Genomic DNA, 17,108 nt, shown 5'->3' on the forward strand with positions numbered 1-17,108 from the left:
AATACAAATAATACAATTGAATTTGATAATTTAAATTTGGATGAAATATATACAGATATTGATACAAATTTAAGGGGACCTAATAAAACCAATAATAAAAATTATAATGGATTCAAAACAGAAGTTGAAGATTTAAATTTAAAAGAGAATGTAAAATATGATAAAGATGTAATTAGTGAGATAATTAATTTTTCAGATAAGAATGAAACTAATTTAAATAATCAATCTTCATATAATAAATATAGACAAAAATTAAGAACAATTTCTAATTCTGAAGAATATAATAATACAGCAACAGATAGTAATAATAATAAAATAGATGAATCTATTTCATTTAATGAATTTAGTGATACTAGAAGTGAATCTCAAGTAGGATATATTGTTAATAACAGTAATATTCAATTATACGGAAATAAATATTTTATATATATTATTGTTATTCTTATATCTATTACTTTTATAGTGTCACTTTATTTATGCTATCGTTCAACAACATCCTAAATATGATAATGGAAAATTTGGAATATACTTTTCATAATATTTATTAATAATATTTATTACAGAATAAGATAATTTTGAACAAAATCAAATCAATAAGGTACAAATAAAATTATTAAGAATATTTTATATTTCAAATAATAAAATATTTATTTATTAATAGATTGGTTATTAAAAATTGATTATTAGTAGGGCATATCAATATTATTATTTATATATTTTTCAAACCTAATACTATCTAATATTAAAAGATATTTCAATTTTTATTATTATAACCAAATTATGAAATGATGTCAAAAATATTTCTTAAATGTGATTAATATTTAAGAGAAAAGATATCAGACTTAATATTACTATATAATGTTATTTTAAATGTAGAAATTCTTCTTATTATTATTAGAATTAATTTAATTGTAACAAATATTCAAGAATCTACAAAATATTATAAAGCGTGAAAAAAAAAAAAGTTGAGCGTGAAAGAAATCTAGATTAAATTTATATTTATTTTACTTCCTTAAATTCTATATATATATATATATAATATTTAAAGAAGTTATTACTTTTTTTAATGTGATAATTTATCTTTAATTTTAGAATTACTAAGGTCTTAGATTACTATTTTATCTCTAAAGCGGGATTTCAAGAGACGGTAACTATTATACTTAGTTAAGTTTCTTTCCTCTTTCTTGGTTCCTTCTTTTAATTTACCTTTTTTTTTTCTGTATACTATTCTGATGACTATACAAGATAAGATTGAGGATAATATTAAAGAATATAAGTGTATATATTCTAAGAAAGGGATTTGTGGTGATATTGAAAATTGTACAGAATCAATTGGATACTCTTACAAGACTCAAAAAGTTGATGGAATTTTAACATTACATGATGATGGTATTGAATTACCTTATATATCCATTTTTTATGGTAAATTAAATATTAAGATGAGATATGTAACTTTAATTTTAATGATATTACAAAGTGTATTTGCTGTATTATGTATGAGACTTTCTTTAATATATCCTTCAAAGGATGGTAAATTTTATTTATCTCCTGTTTCAGTTGTAGTTGGTGAATTTATGAAACTTATAACCTCACTTATATTGATATTTATTACTACATCAGAATGTAAATTATCAAATTATAGACAAGCTTTATATGATGAATTAACAAGTGATTATTGGGGTAATATTCTTGTTTGTATTCCTGGTACTTTATTTCTTTTTCAAAATAATTTATTATATGTTGCACTTAAAAGATTACCTGTATCAATATATCAAGTTATATATCAATTAAAAATAATAACAACAGCTTTATTTAGTGTAATTATTTTAAAAAGAAAACTTAGTTCTGTTAGATGGTTTGCTTGTTCTATGTTAGTAATTGGAGTTGTATTAGTTCCAAAATCATCTAATAAAGATAACTTAGAGATTTCCAGTTCATTTGAAATATTCATAGGACTTATTTCTGCAATAATATGTTCAATAACATCTGGACTTGGTGCTGTAATACTTGAAAAAGTAATTAAAGGTGGAAATAAAACTGTAAATTATAGTTTAATTGGTAGTAATGAGGAAATAAGTCATTTTAAAACATCAATTTGGGGTAGGAATGTAATTTTAGCTTTAATAGGTATAATTGGTGGTATTCCATTAGCATGGTTTAGTCATAAGGATGCAATATTAAAAGATGGTGTTTTTCAGGGTTTTAATTTTCTAACTATAATTGTTATTTTATTGAATGCATATGGTGGATTTATTATTTTGGGAGTATTAAAATATGCTGATGGAATTGTGAAATGTTTTTGTAATGCCATAACTATAGTTTTGATATCAATAATTTCTTGGATTATTGAAGATAGTACTCCTACAGCACAATTCTTTTTAGGAGCATTAATAGTAATATCTGCTGTTAATATATATACTTTAGATTGTTTTATTCCAAGTTCTATTGGTGTATATGTTAAACAAAAACTTAATTATAAATCCCTATCTGTTTGGAATAAAAGGCAGTGTATATAAATTTATTATTTATATTATTATTAAAATATGAATAAATAATAAAATTATACAATTTAGGTATTTGATTTCTTTAAATTTATATTATTTAAATTTATCATTTAGAGATTATTGATAAATAAATGTTTTAATAAATAAGAAATTTGATACTCTTTTTTTCTTTTATAAATTAAAAATTTTCTAATTTCCTAATATTCATTACTTTTTTTTTTTATATAAAGATTTTGTTAATAATAAATATAGAAAAGAAATTAATTAGGGAAAATAATATACACCATAGTGATAATTCTGATTTCCATTCAATTGGAAAAATATTATCTTTTTTAATACCATAAAAAGGTGAAGAAAGGTCTATAATATTGAAGAGATTAATACTTCTAGATGTTATATCATCACAATTTATACGTAATATACAGCTAATTTGACATGGTGGTGTCCAGATACAAAAAAGAATAAATATATTTATTATTATTACCCAAGAAATTAGAAATTTATTAATTTTTATTTTTACTATAAATGAACCTCTTTGAGTAATAATCCATGATTGATTTATTAATTGGAATACAAGATAACACCAAGCAGAAGAAGATTCAATATTATCTTGTCTAATATACCATAAATGTGGTGGAATATTTATATTAAATTCATAAGCTGGAGGAATATTATATTTTGGAAGAATGAAATGGATTAATCTATACATAACTATAATGAAACCACAATAATTTATAATAAAAGAAGATATTAAGCCAAAATAAAATATTAGATTTCCTTTTTTTTTATTTAAAGAACCAATCAAAGGATATTTCGATTTTAAATTAATTATGTTTGTATTTTTATCATATAATTTTTCACTTAATAGATTTTCTTTATTTGTTTCATATATTTTTGGAGTAGATAAAGATATAAGTAAAAGTGGAATAAGTGCACAAAATATATCAATAAATAACCATGCTAATCCAGGAATCATTCCCTGAGAAATCCATAATAAAGTAGATTTACATGAAATAATTAAAGTACCTAATAAAGTCATATGTAAATACATTATTATAGATACTGTAGTTACAATTTTAGATTCAATAATTAATCTTGGAATAGATTCAAGTTCATTATATGTATTTAAACATATAAATGGAGCAATTGAATCAATATTATTTTTATAAGAAGTTAAAAAAATTCCAAAAGAGGATTTTCTTAAAGCAGCACAATCATTAAATCCATCACCAATTGATAAAATTGTCTTACCAAAATTTTGATTATATGATACAATTATTTCTTTAAGATCTGGGGTAAAACGAGCAAAAATAGTTGCATTCATCAATATATATTTCATTATAAAACTTTTAGATAAATCTTCATAAAAATATGAAATCTGATCATCTAAATAAGATTCATAAATATTTAAAAGTACAGATGACATTAATGCAATATTTTTAAAAGAAGTTAAATCTTTTGGTACAGAATTAAAAAATGGATCATTTACATAAAAAGTATCATATTCTTCCAGTATTTTTTCATCTAATTCATTACCTATAATATTATTATAATAAGTTCTTAATTTCCAAATTATTTTACGATTAGAATCTACATCACATATAAGTATAGAACAATTATTTATTAAATGATTATAATGTAATATATGAACTGAATTTGCAACATGTATTGCTGAAGTAAGACTATCTCCAGTAACAATACAACACTTTATATTTACTTCTTGAAGTAATGTAATAATAGATTGTGCTTCTTGTCTTATTGGAGTAAATAATTCAATAATTCCTAATAATTTTACATCTTTAAACATATTTATATTTAGATAATCTATATTATTTGGAATATCTTTATATCCCATTCCAATTATATATGATCCAGCCATTTGATTATTAGATTTTTCGGAAATCCATTTTTGTAATTTATCCTTTTTATTATACAAACTTAAATTAATTATCTGTTCAATTGCACCTTTTATTAAATAAATTGTTTTTTTAGTATATGAATAACTTTTTGCACTTTTTAAGGAGTTCATTTTTATATACCTTCGAATTATTACACTTTGAGAACGATTTTTTTGGTCAAAAGGAAACCTGACAAGTACTTCAACAGCATTGCATATAGAACATAAATATTCTAAATAATTTTGGAAGTATTTAATACAATTAATATGATCTTGTTCTAGTGAATATTCAAACATTTTTGATTTTGTATAAAACAAGTTAAAGTTTTCTTTTGGTATTGCAAATAATCTTTCACTTTTCTTAAATTGTACACGTAATAATGAGTATCCTGAAAATTTCTGTAAACATTCTTCTAATTTTGAACCTTGATTTTCTGAATATTTCTTATTTTTAATATTTGGATATATTAAATTATTACATGTAGCAAGAATAAGATAAAATAATAAGTTCAAATTATCATTATTACTATTATTACCATTATAAATAAAAAAATTTCGAATATAGTATTTATTTAAAGTAAGAGTACCAGTTTTATCAAAAAAAATAGTATCAATAAATTTATGTTGTATTAAATCATTTGAATTAGTACAATAAATATTATGATCCTTTAATCTATTAATTGATCTTTCAACTGTAGATGTTATAAATAAAGGAGACCAAAAAGGTAGAATATATAATATTGTAGCAACTACAAAAAATAGAGCCCCAATATCAAAATTAAGAAATATTACATCAATACAAGATATGAAATAACCAAATATAAAACAAAAAGTCCATAATAATCCAACACTAAATATCCATGTAGGATTACAATTTTGTAATATTTCATTATTACAAATATTAATATCTCCAAATTTACTACATACAATTTTATTATATAAAATTGATCCTCTTAAAGTAGTTGCTCCAGTTCTTACTACTAATCCTAAATTATCAAACGAAGAACATAAATCAATAATATTAGTCCCTTCAAAAAGTATATAATTATCTGTTCTTCTATATTCTTGAGGAGTAAATAAATTATTAATATTTCCATTAAATTTAACTTTATGTTGTGGTGTACTTTCACCTGAAATTAATGATTCATCTACAGTTATATTTTCAGTTAAAAGAACTATATCAGCAGGAATTCTCAACAATTTATTTAGTATAATAATATCTCCAGGAACTAATGTTGTTACTGGTATATTCACTTCTCTCCTATTTATATTAGATAAATCTGATATAATAGATATATAGTCTTTATCATGCATACTAACTAATTGTTTCATATATTTATTATGATTATACCTACGTGATATAGTCAAATATATTGATAATATAGTAATGAAACACCAACAAAGTGGCCAAATAATAAATGAATAAAATAAACAATCTATTAAGGTAATAAATCTGAATATATTCATAACTGAAGTTATTTCATCAAGAATATATTTTAAAAAAGAAATATCTTCAACTTCTAATCGATTTATTCCAACAAGTTTACTTATTGAATCTCTATTATTATCTATAATTATATTCATTTCAGATTCCTTATCTTCAAAATTATTTAGTAATTTTATGTTAGGATTTAATATATTTAGAATATTTCTAGACCATATAAATTGATCTTTTAACCACCAAAATCTCTCATTATTAAATATAAAATATCTATTAAATAATTTACCACAATATTCTATTTTACATACTTCTATTCTTGCTAAGTGAGTATTATTATTACATTTTCCTAAAAGTAAATTCATACATACTTTTGTACATTTGATTTCTTTAGGATTATCTATATTTATAGATACATAATCACAATTTGATAATTCACTAGGAACTAAAAATATCAAATTAAAACCTTCATTTAAAAATATCAATATCTGCCAAAATAATAATAGATAAATTATATTTGCTAAACTTAATGCATAATTTTTTGCATTTTCTGGCCATAGTTCCTCATGAGTTTCTTGATTAAATATTCCTAAATAAAATACATTTAATACAATACACAGATGTATAAATATAGGAAGTAATATAAGAAAAAATAAAGTAATTATTCTTAATAAATCTCCAAATATACTTTTTTTCCAACCAAATATCTTTATATATTTAGTATAATTGCATAGAGTACTTTTCTTTACTTTATTCTTATAAAATACCCAAATTAAGGTAATAAAATGTATTAAAACATATAACAATAATAAACTCTTAATATTTATGTAGTTTATATTAAATGTCATTAGTTAAGCTAAGTTTCTTTTTTTCATTTGGATATTTGTAAAAGGTTACTGTCTGACTTCCAATTCAAAACCCACATAAGCGGTAAAATCTTGAATTTTTTATTTAATTTAATATTAGGCGGTTAAAATTTGAACACTTCATATTTGATACCTTCCCTCGCAAAATTGTCAATAATCGACTAAAAATTTGTGCATGCTTAGATTAGTGGTATTAAATAGTGATTTTAAAAAAATTACTAAAGATTATAGAACTAATATTATTAGATTATAAATGTAAAGTTGGAAATTTCTAATAAGTAGAAAATAATAAAATGAGTCAACAATTATATTGTAGAAATTATAATCTAGAAAATAATACTCAAGTATTGATTTCTTCAGTTAAAACTGAAAAATTAGATGCAGACAAAATATATACCGTTGTAGCAAAAATGTATCAAGAAGAAATGTGCCCATATATATCTGATGTTGCTCGAAGAGTGAATGATCAATTACAAATTGGGACTCCTTCAAATAATGACACTTATTCAATAAGAAATTTAACAATTACAGATTGTTTTAATATTTGTACATGTTATCCATCTGTTTTTATATTAAATGATAGTAAATTAAATTCAGTATCATGTAACAATGAAATTGTAATTGAACTTGTTCATCCACCAGTAAAATTATCAAATATAAATTGTATAAGATTACATAATAATAAGACGTGGGTTGACCCTAAAGAACCTCAAGATATTTATCCTAATGAATTATGGTATTCATTTATACAATATACTTGTAATCTATTAAGAATGATTGAGCATAATCCTAGAAGTCAAGGTAATACTTTAAAAACATATCAATTTAAAGGTGGTAGATATGGTTTTGCAGTTGAATTATATGAAAAAGCTTTACCATTTCTTGATGGATATTCATTGGGAAGTATATGTCATATTGTACAACTTGCAATTTGGAAAGGAATTCTCCGATATGAAAATAATATATTACAACCTGCTGCAGCTTGTTGGGATGTATCAAGTGTATGCACTTCTGGATTTTTCAATAAATCTACAATTGATTCTAATTCTTACATGTTAAAAAATTGTGATTCTCACGAATTAGTATTATTAAAGAAACAATTGAATGAACTTTTAAATGCTAATCCAAATGGTGTTTTATTATCACAACTTAAAAAACGAATGATAGCAAGATTCCAGCATAATTTAAGTCCTGCTTTATTTAAGGTATCAAAAATGAGTTCATTACTACAGAGTGATTTATATAAGAAAATTTGCAGGATATATGTTGATGATAAAAATCATGTAGTAATTCAATCAGCAGCATTTCTTATGCCTACAAATGTACATGATTTGTCACAAATTAAGGGCGTACCTTTATATGCAAATACAAATAACATATCATCGACATTAAATAAAAATATATTGAATCCAATGGTTCAAGAAATTCCCTTCACATTTTTAGCTTGGGCAGTTAATTTATCAAACATATCAAGTAATAGTGGTTTATTGGAGACTGATTGTGATTATTACAGAGAGCATAATAATGGATTAAATAAAAGAAATAACAAATTCATATCAAATGAATATAATATTGGGGAAATTCAAGATAATAAGATGGGACATCAATTTATTTCTCAAAAAAGAAGAATTTCATGTAGTTCTGTATCAACTACAGCATCAATTTATTCTTCAGGTTCAAGGAGATTTAATAGTGGTATTATTGATAAAGCCCCCCATTCAAATAAGAATTCTTGTTTAGTAAGTTCGAATTGTGACTCAATCCCTCAGATAACTACATATGGGCAATGGTTTTCACAGTTAATTCCACATACATTATTACATATATCTGTATTTAAGCCATTGACACCACACCAAATTCAGTTATTTAGACTAATTCAGCAATCTAATTCGCAGAATGTATCAAGTAAAATCCATAATTCAACAGATATTGTTTATGAGGATGTATAATGATTTATTACTGACAGATATGAGAATAAACAAGAATTGCTTTAAGGAATGCTAAATTTAATATAGTATTAGCCGCTCATTATATGGGATATTAATAGGTTAAAGAGGAAATATTGTAATTTGGAGATACATTTTAATAATGAGAAACAAAGACATAAATACTATGTATGAGGGGTTTGTTGAGGTTTTATCTCAACTACGTGAATGTGAATATTCTGAGGCATTTCTTGAACCAGTAAATTGGAAACGTCTTGGTTTAGATGATTATCCCAATATAGTTCATAATCCTATGGATCTCAAGACAATAGGAAAAAAGGTAAAATCACATTTATATGAAAATGCTGAACAATTTTGGAGTGATATTGATCTTATATGGTCAAATTGTCAATTATATAATCACGAATCATCTAAAGTTTATCAACAAAGTATACATATGGAAAATACTGCAGAGAATTTACGTGAAATTTTTTTTCCTTATCTACCCAAAAGAAATTTGAAGAAGAGATCAGAAAATTCTGATCTTCCTGTAGATAATTATACTGATGACTACCATTTGATGCTAAAACGAGCATTATTATGCCAAAGGATTTCGAAACTATCACCAGATTTATTAGCACTCGCAATCCGTTTTATATATACAGAATGTCCTCAAATTATTTATCAATATAGTGAAAATCGTGTTGTTTTGGACCTAGAGTTCATTGATGGAAAGCATTTGACATCTGTCTCCGCACTAACTAAACGACTTTTAAAGCTACAACTAGAACACTGAATTTTCTATTATAACTTATTTTATAATTTGAATATCTTAGATAATTCTCTAGTTTTTGATTTTATAAACACGCATGGGGAATATTGCAAGATCCTCTATGTACAAAAGCACTCATAATACAGCCTACACTGTAACCGCTTGAAATTACTTAACTCATAAGGTTTAATGAAGACACCAACATGACGTTCTGAAATTTTATTGAATAGTATGTTGGTATTTGAGGGGTGTGGATGGGATTGGTAATTTGCGAGTATAGGTTTTTTCCTTGTCTAAAATTCTCGTTTATTTAAAATTTTTACTTTAGATAGATATGGTTGTGATACTAACGAATTCTACAAGTAGAGAGAGAAGAAGTAATAATACAAAGTATATTACTCCTGTATCTGCTGCTGAGAAGAGTATACCAGCAGTACCAGCTCCTGATGAGAAGACATATAAAGTAACAGTTGAATCTATTAGATCTGTATTAAACGATTGGAACTTAAAGATTCGCAACTTAACTCAACTAATAAATGAGCGAAGTGTCGGTAGAGAAACTTTTGATAGGAAGAAAGGTGATTTACAATTAAAGCTTGATGAGTACCAAAAGCAAATAGATAACCTTGAAGAGGAAAGGAAAAGTTTAATGATGAAAATTGAGGAAAAATCCAAAGAAGGTAAGGAAATGAAGAATCAATTAAGCAATTTGAAGAAAACTGTAGGATATAAATCTGAAGAGGAAATAGAAGCTAAGATCAAAGATATTGAGTACCTTTTAGTAACTTCAACTATTAGCTTGAAGGAGGAAAAAAAACTGTTGGCACAGATCTCCCAACTTAAACAACATCGCCCAGTTGTAGGAAAATTTGCATATATGGATGCAAGTGCTTCTTCATTTGAGGAAAATTCAATCCTTCCATTGCGCAGTAAAGTAAGTGCAGTTATAGAGGAACTCAACAAGTACCGAAAGATGAAGAAGGATGTATATGAGAAACTACGTTCTTTAACTTTAGAGAGGCAAAAGGCACTAGAGCCACTACGTTCCTTATATGAAGAAAGAAGCATGATGCAAAATAAAGCTGAGGAGCAACATAATAAACTTCGTGCAATTCGTGAAGAATATGATAAGGAGGTGAAGAAATTCCAGGAATATCAACAAAAATTACGATCAATTCGTTCTGAACGTATTAAAGAAGAAAAGGCAATGCGAGAGCTTTTTAAAAAGAGGGATGAATTAAAGTTAGCTCTTGAAAGAGAGGATGATCCCCCTGTCTCACCAGAAATGCTTCTTGCTCAGCAAGCTTTAGGTTATATACAACAATTGGTGCAGAATCATAGATTAGTTGATGATACAGTAGATGATGATAAAAGTCAAGCTGAAGTACATCCTACATATTCAACTATTAAAGGGAGAGATAAAGATGAATCAATACTATTACCTAAGAACCAGAGAGATGAAGAGTATCTCCTTCCACCAACAAAACTTAAAAATAAAAAGAAGGTGCATTCTAACTTTAACAATAGTAAATCTTTGGTTGTTGATTTAGTCACAATAGCTACTTTTAAAGAAATGAACTTGGACATTCCACTTACTGTAGATGACTTACCAAATTGTCTTAATCAACTAAAGGAGAAGTATTCATTACTAAAAAAGGAAATGGATGAGAAATATGCAAATCGTGAAAAGAGAAAAGAAGAGATATTGAAACAATTACATGAAGTTGAGAAGAAAATTACTGATTCTGGTGGAATCACTGATGACTTTGGTTTGAAAAATGACGAAAAAAGTGAGTAGTATAGAAGTTCATATTTAGGTCAGTTTAAACTAGTATCTATAGGCACAGTTATTAACGTTTGCCTTCTTTAAGATCTTTAAGTTATTTAAAAATGAAAACCATCAATTTTGTAATAGAGGATTAATTGTAGTCATTTTACCTTTTATTTCACTGTCTAAGCCAATTGATTCTTTGTCTCTTTCTAAATAAACTACTGTTTCCACATGATTGGTGTAAGGGAAGATATCGATTGGTATAACTAGTTTTGGAATGAAGGGTTTGATTGTTGAATCTTCACTTTGTGGATCATATGCTGAACAAAGAGCAATGCAATTATTCAATAAAGATTTTGTATTACAGCTTACATATATTAATGAACAAATATTTGAAGAAATCCGTAATGCTTTAGTTACATTTTTATGTAAACCACATCTAGGAGGATCGACTATTGCCAGAAAATCTGCATCTTCATTCCTTATACTTGATAATTTGTTAGGAAGTACGTCTTCTGCTTTACCTACAATATATTCTGTATTTTCAGCTCCATTTATCTTTGCATTCATTCTTGCAACAGAAATAGATTCTTCAACACAATCAACTCCAATTAGGTTAATACTTGAATAAAATGCCCTTAGTGTTTCTAATGATTTGTACAAATAGAGTCCAATTGACCCAACACCACAACAAATATCTAAAATATATAATTTATTTGTGTATCTCTCTTTTATTAACTTATTTCTGTTTGAATTACCCAAAAAAGTCGATATAACTAAATCTTTAATTGCACTATATAGAATTTGGCAACCTTGGGTATTAGTCTGAAAAAAAGCCCGAGGTCCAATATTTAAAGTAGTATTTGAAATACAATAAGTAATTTGTTCATCACCCCAAATTAACTTCAGATTACCTCCTTCAAAAGTATCAACAATTGAATCACTCTGTTGTAAATATAATGAGGATATTTGATAGTCACAATATAAAAAAGGTTCTTTAAGTCCACGAAATACTAATTGTTCAATCAATAATTTACTAATTGCATTATAATCACTAATTGATAAATATGAAGTTTGAATAATTACCATCATACGCTTATTAGGTATTTCAGTGGTACGAATAATTAATAACCTCCATATTCCCTTTCTATTTCGTCTACTATAAACTTCTAATCCCAAATTATTTGATGCATTAATAACAATTTCATATAAACAATCTACTACTGATATCATACAAGGAGATATAATAGGTATATATTCATATTTTGAAGTATTATTTGGACAATTCTCAGTCCTTGAAATTTTATTTATTCCAATGATATTTAATTCTCTGTTTTCAATATTTGAAACAAATCCTATAGCTACTTTCGATGGTTCTTTTTCACCCTTAGGAAAAGAGAAACCAATAGTAAATTCACATTTATTCCTATAAGAATACATATTTAATATATCTCCATTATTTATCTGTATAATAGGTCTGATTTCAATGGCATTAACAGAATTGTTATAATTAGTTACAATCCTGTCATTTAAGTATATACTATCATCTTTATTGCACCAACTAGGAACCAAAAGACCACGAGAAGTTGCATGATTGTTTAATTCTATCCTTAGTGTCTTCATACAGTTATTAACATCTTGAGATTTTAAGTCTAATTGTAAGCTGCTTTCAACATTAAATAAAGGAGCAATTTTTGAGATCAGTTTAGAATTAGAATTTACCTTACATTTGTTTTTCCTTTTTAATATGAATCTTCTTGTCTTATTCATAGGGTTAGTTTCTTTTTAAAGAATCGATAATATTTCTAGATTGACCATTTGGTAATGTATTACAAAAAAAAAATAACTTGCCGCCAATAATTATTGCATCATCAGTGTATTTTAATCCTAAGTCTACTATATATTGTCTAATAAAAAAGAAATCAGGAAATTTATTCCAATAATATTAAGACAGATTATTTAGCTTTAATGATAATTTGGAGTCTTTTCTTTTGATATAGTGAATTCCATAAAATTAATTAATTATTAATCATAATTAATAATATACAGACATAATTTAATAATACTTAATTTTGGCTAACTAGCTAAATATTTACTCATTTTTTTTTGTATATAATGTTAATGAGTTTCCTTTAATATCTTTTTTACTACTATGTTAATATAAAGCTCATTAGTAATTTATAACAAATATTTCCCCAACTTTAGGTATTATATTAGAGATTATTAAGGAAAAAAAAGAGATATTCTACAAAAAATATACCTTAATGATATACTGAATATAATTGCTTCGTTCTTAATAAAAAGAAATTTTAATATATGACCATTTTTAAACTATTAAGCCTCTATATACAGTTTGCATGTAATAAGATACTGAAAGCTATAAGATTTCTGGCCACTTTAAGCACTATATTACCGCCGTCAGTATTAACTACCTAGCGTTGTTAAATGTATACTAGTTAGAAGAAGATGAAGAATACTGCAGATTGTATTATTTAGTAAACATCAATTTAGCAATAAAGTTATGGTTCTATAAGGGTATGAACAAATATATTTGCATGATTTTTAAAAAAAGATGTCAAATTCTTTAACTTGCCATGCAATTAGCATAATATGTGGTGAAGAGATTCGTTATTTTGAATTATCTGAGGTTATATATGTTAACCGTATGAAGAAATTATATGTATGTGTAGGCTTACACTCTTTAATATTTGTTAAACGGGATTTACGAAAAGTGATAACTAGAGGTTCTATTCTTTATGCGGATATCGAGGGAATATATGAGGATATAAATAAAAATACTCAGCTTATTATTTTTTTTGATAATAAGAATAATAATTGGATAGATAATAAAATTAGTTTTGCATGTTTAAATAGATATATTTTGTGCAATTTTTTGGAGGTAGCCTGGACCACTGACTATATATTTAGAACTGGGAAATATTTTAATCTACCACGCTATGAAATAGATCTGGGAGCTTTAGATAGTGATAGAAGAGTAAATAAAAAGAAAAAAAAATATATTAAACTAAAAGTTAAGGAAAGATTTATGTTATTATGGGATTCAAATAGAGGGGGTATAAATAATTCACGTAGACGTTCTAAACGTGTTGTAGGGAAAATTGATGAAGAAACTAGAACAGAATTAGAAAAATTAGTATCTAAAAACAAATCAATTGTTAGTTCAATACCCCAATATCCTGAAATTAAAGAATTTAATGGATATAGGAGATATGAGTATGAAGGATATTTTTTTTTTGCTAGGAAAGGATTTGAGAATAAAGCTACACAAATTTATTATTCACATACTGGATCATATGTATCATTTAATGGAGTTGAAATTACGATTTATATTTATCCATCCTTATCCCTTCATAACAAAAAGCCTGGGATAACTAATTTGAGAAATAATAAAGCAGCTAACAAATCTTTACCTAATGCAACTTCAACAGTTGGGAGCTTACAAAATGTTGCCCTTGAATATATTAGATTTCTTTTGAGCTCATCAATAGACAGACGTTATATAGTATATAAAAATAATTATTACTCAAAGAAAATGAATCTTTCGGATGATATTTCAACTTGGATTGGTTGGGAGATATACCTGAAGACATCTAAGAAAGCTATTGCATGTATACTTTTAAGACGATCTTATATTCCCCCTACTTTAGATTCATATCAAGATATAGCAGTAATATATAGTTGTTACTATAATGATATGAAAAAGTATAATATTACCGATAGAGATTTACTTCGAGAATGTCGGCAATCTGCAGATACTTTTTCTCCTATTTCTCAACATCACACATGGTATTTAGAGATTGTTCAATCACAACTTGACACATTACTATATGATGAATCTTCTTATTTATGGATAGGTTCACATATGAAACTTTATCCAATATTTCGTGAGAGTGCTAAGCACTTTTTAAAATCCATATTATTAATGCTTAAAAATGCAAATACTTTAGTTGATATGGAACTATTAGACGATATTAACCACTTAGATAGAAGTGGTTCTTCAAAATATGATTTAAATTCATATGATATAGATGAATCTAAAGGATTACTTGAAACTTTTGAGGATCCTTTAAAATTTATTAATGAAACACTAGTTAATTTACCAGGTATTGATGTATTTTCTAAAGATGAAAGTGAAAGAAGAAAGTTGCACTTATTTGAAGTGAGATTCGCACGTTATTTATCATTTTGCATTGATGGCGGATTATTAGGAACTCGGTTTGTACTTGAAGATTTGGTAGCTGCTGTTGGACTGGCAGAACCAAAAATTGATATTAAATTAAGGCAAGTCTTAGATTATCTCCTTCATGTAAGATCTAAGAATATAGATGAACCTTATAAACAGATTTCTTTAGTAAAGCTGTTGGAGGATCCTTCATTTGTAAGAAATTACTACTTTATTCCTTCTGTTATGGCAAGGTTTGTGAGTAGTGGATATTGTGCAAGATTAGTTCCAGCAGGTAATGAAATCCTTTATGTTGAATTTTTGGCAAATTTATTAGTACTACCTATGGAATCTTCATTTGGTTCAAAATCACAGTTACGAATAGTAATTTTACAGCAAATATTACATGCAACAAAATCTCCCAGTAAGCATGACTACTATATTTGCGCTATTCCCTTAATTGTAGAAATATTAATAGGGGATGTGAAGGTAAATGATAACATAGCAGCGAGATATGCAGCTGCATGTTTACTGAATTTGTGTTTTTCTAATGACAATATAAAAGAGAAAATGATGACATGTGGGATATCTTATGCTATAATTCAGAGACTATCAGTAAGAGATGACGATCAATTGACTATATTATGCTTATCATTAGCAATAAACCTCACAAAAATTCCTTCACATAGACGAACCTTTATTTCTGATGGCATTCTAACAATAATTGCAGATATTTTTCATGAAGAAGCAATGTATATAAATAGTCAAAATTTACTAACAAATATATTGAGTAGTTCTATAACTGGAGAAGAAACCCAAGATTTTTCTCCAAAAAATGAACAGTTGAACTTACTTTCAGTTTTATTAGGGTTAATTGGTCAATTGTTAAATGAAGATGATGTTCGCAAATTATTTATAACAAAGTGGTGTATAATGGACTACATGTTATTTTTATTTCATGAATTAGAGATAAATATTCAGTCTAATCCGGAAATTATCTGTAAATTATTGTTTTGTCTAAAACAGCTTTGCATCTCTAATTGGGCTGCACAATTCAGAGTAGGTAGGCATTGCATAACTTCATTGATCAATATTTTGTCAACCCATATTAAGAGACCAAAGCAATTAGATTACTCAGAACAAGTTTATCTCTACTATTATTCATATTGGATTCCCAATAATTCTATAGGAAATTCTTCATTCCAAAAGAGTTTAAACGCTCAAAACAAAGTAGTTAATAATCAACCAAATAATATAGGAGATGTTATTTATAACACTTTGCTTTTACTAGAGATACTTACTTCCTATCATCCCAATTGTTACGAAATGATCCATAATGGAATAGAGGATGCTATAGAAATATGCTCAAACAATTACAGTGTAGACACTATAACTACTAAGTTGAACTTATTAAAAAAAGTAATTAACGAGATTAGTTACAACACAAATTAGAATAAAATTTATTTGTATTCTATTTAGATTCCCTTTAAATTGAACCCTCAGTTAATATCTTAGATGCTCAAATTAAATTTTTATAGTATTGCATTCATAGACAAATAATTGTCAATATATTATACATTAATTATGACAAAGTAAACAACTTTCAAACAAATTATTAAGTTAATGTCGCATTTTCAGATCATTATTAATCAGGACTTAACTATTCAAGTTCTTGTCAGATTTATGTTCAAGATTTTATATATCAATGATCTTTTATTTTCGAAAATATTAAAATGATATACCTTCTAGCTA

At 25.8% G+C, this 17,108-nt stretch overlaps 7 protein-coding genes across 7 annotated transcripts; 5 read left to right on the plus strand and 2 right to left on the minus strand.

Moving 5' to 3' along the window:
• Positions 1-1,232: 1,232 nt before the first annotated feature.
• cand_003630 (UDP-galactose transporter family protein) lies at positions 1,233-2,516 on the plus strand (the record flags this gene model as incomplete). The annotated part of the gene is made up of 1 exon (XM_067210607.1): positions 1,233-2,516. The coding sequence occupies one exon, from the start codon at positions 1,233-1,235 to the stop codon at positions 2,514-2,516; it is 1,284 nt and encodes a 427-aa protein (XP_067067424.1).
• Positions 2,517-2,724: 208 nt separating this feature from the next.
• Positions 2,725-6,687, minus strand: cand_003640 (E1-E2 ATPase family protein; the record flags this gene model as incomplete). The annotated part of the gene is made up of 1 exon (XM_067210608.1): positions 2,725-6,687. One exon carries the CDS (start codon positions 6,685-6,687, stop codon positions 2,725-2,727), a length of 3,963 nt encoding a protein of 1,320 aa, XP_067067425.1.
• A 311-nt stretch (positions 6,688-6,998) lies between these two features.
• Positions 6,999-8,654, plus strand: cand_003650 (uncharacterized protein; the record flags this gene model as incomplete). The annotated part of the gene is made up of 1 exon (XM_067210609.1): positions 6,999-8,654. The coding sequence occupies one exon, from the start codon at positions 6,999-7,001 to the stop codon at positions 8,652-8,654; it is 1,656 nt and encodes a 551-aa protein (XP_067067426.1).
• A 139-nt stretch (positions 8,655-8,793) lies between these two features.
• Positions 8,794-9,426, plus strand: cand_003660 (bromodomain-containing protein; the record flags this gene model as incomplete). The annotated part of the gene is made up of 1 exon (XM_067210610.1): positions 8,794-9,426. One exon carries the CDS (start codon positions 8,794-8,796, stop codon positions 9,424-9,426), a length of 633 nt encoding a protein of 210 aa, XP_067067427.1.
• Positions 9,427-9,736: 310 nt separating this feature from the next.
• Positions 9,737-11,200, plus strand: cand_003670 (uncharacterized protein; the record flags this gene model as incomplete). Its single annotated transcript, XM_067210611.1, has 1 exon — positions 9,737-11,200. The coding sequence occupies one exon, from the start codon at positions 9,737-9,739 to the stop codon at positions 11,198-11,200; it is 1,464 nt and encodes a 487-aa protein (XP_067067428.1).
• A 102-nt stretch (positions 11,201-11,302) lies between these two features.
• cand_003680 (uncharacterized protein) lies at positions 11,303-12,943 on the minus strand (the record flags this gene model as incomplete). Its single annotated transcript, XM_067210612.1, has 1 exon — positions 11,303-12,943. The coding sequence occupies one exon, from the start codon at positions 12,941-12,943 to the stop codon at positions 11,303-11,305; it is 1,641 nt and encodes a 546-aa protein (XP_067067429.1).
• An 802-nt stretch (positions 12,944-13,745) lies between these two features.
• cand_003690 (uncharacterized protein) lies at positions 13,746-16,808 on the plus strand (the record flags this gene model as incomplete). The annotated part of the gene is made up of 1 exon (XM_067210613.1): positions 13,746-16,808. The coding sequence occupies one exon, from the start codon at positions 13,746-13,748 to the stop codon at positions 16,806-16,808; it is 3,063 nt and encodes a 1,020-aa protein (XP_067067430.1).
• Positions 16,809-17,108: the final 300 nt, after the last annotated feature.

The sequence above is a fragment of the Cryptosporidium andersoni genome, assembly GCF_001865355.1.
Source record: "Cryptosporidium andersoni isolate 30847 chromosome Unknown contig_5, whole genome shotgun sequence".
NCBI classification, from domain to species: Eukaryota; Apicomplexa; class Conoidasida; order Eucoccidiorida; family Cryptosporidiidae; genus Cryptosporidium; species Cryptosporidium andersoni.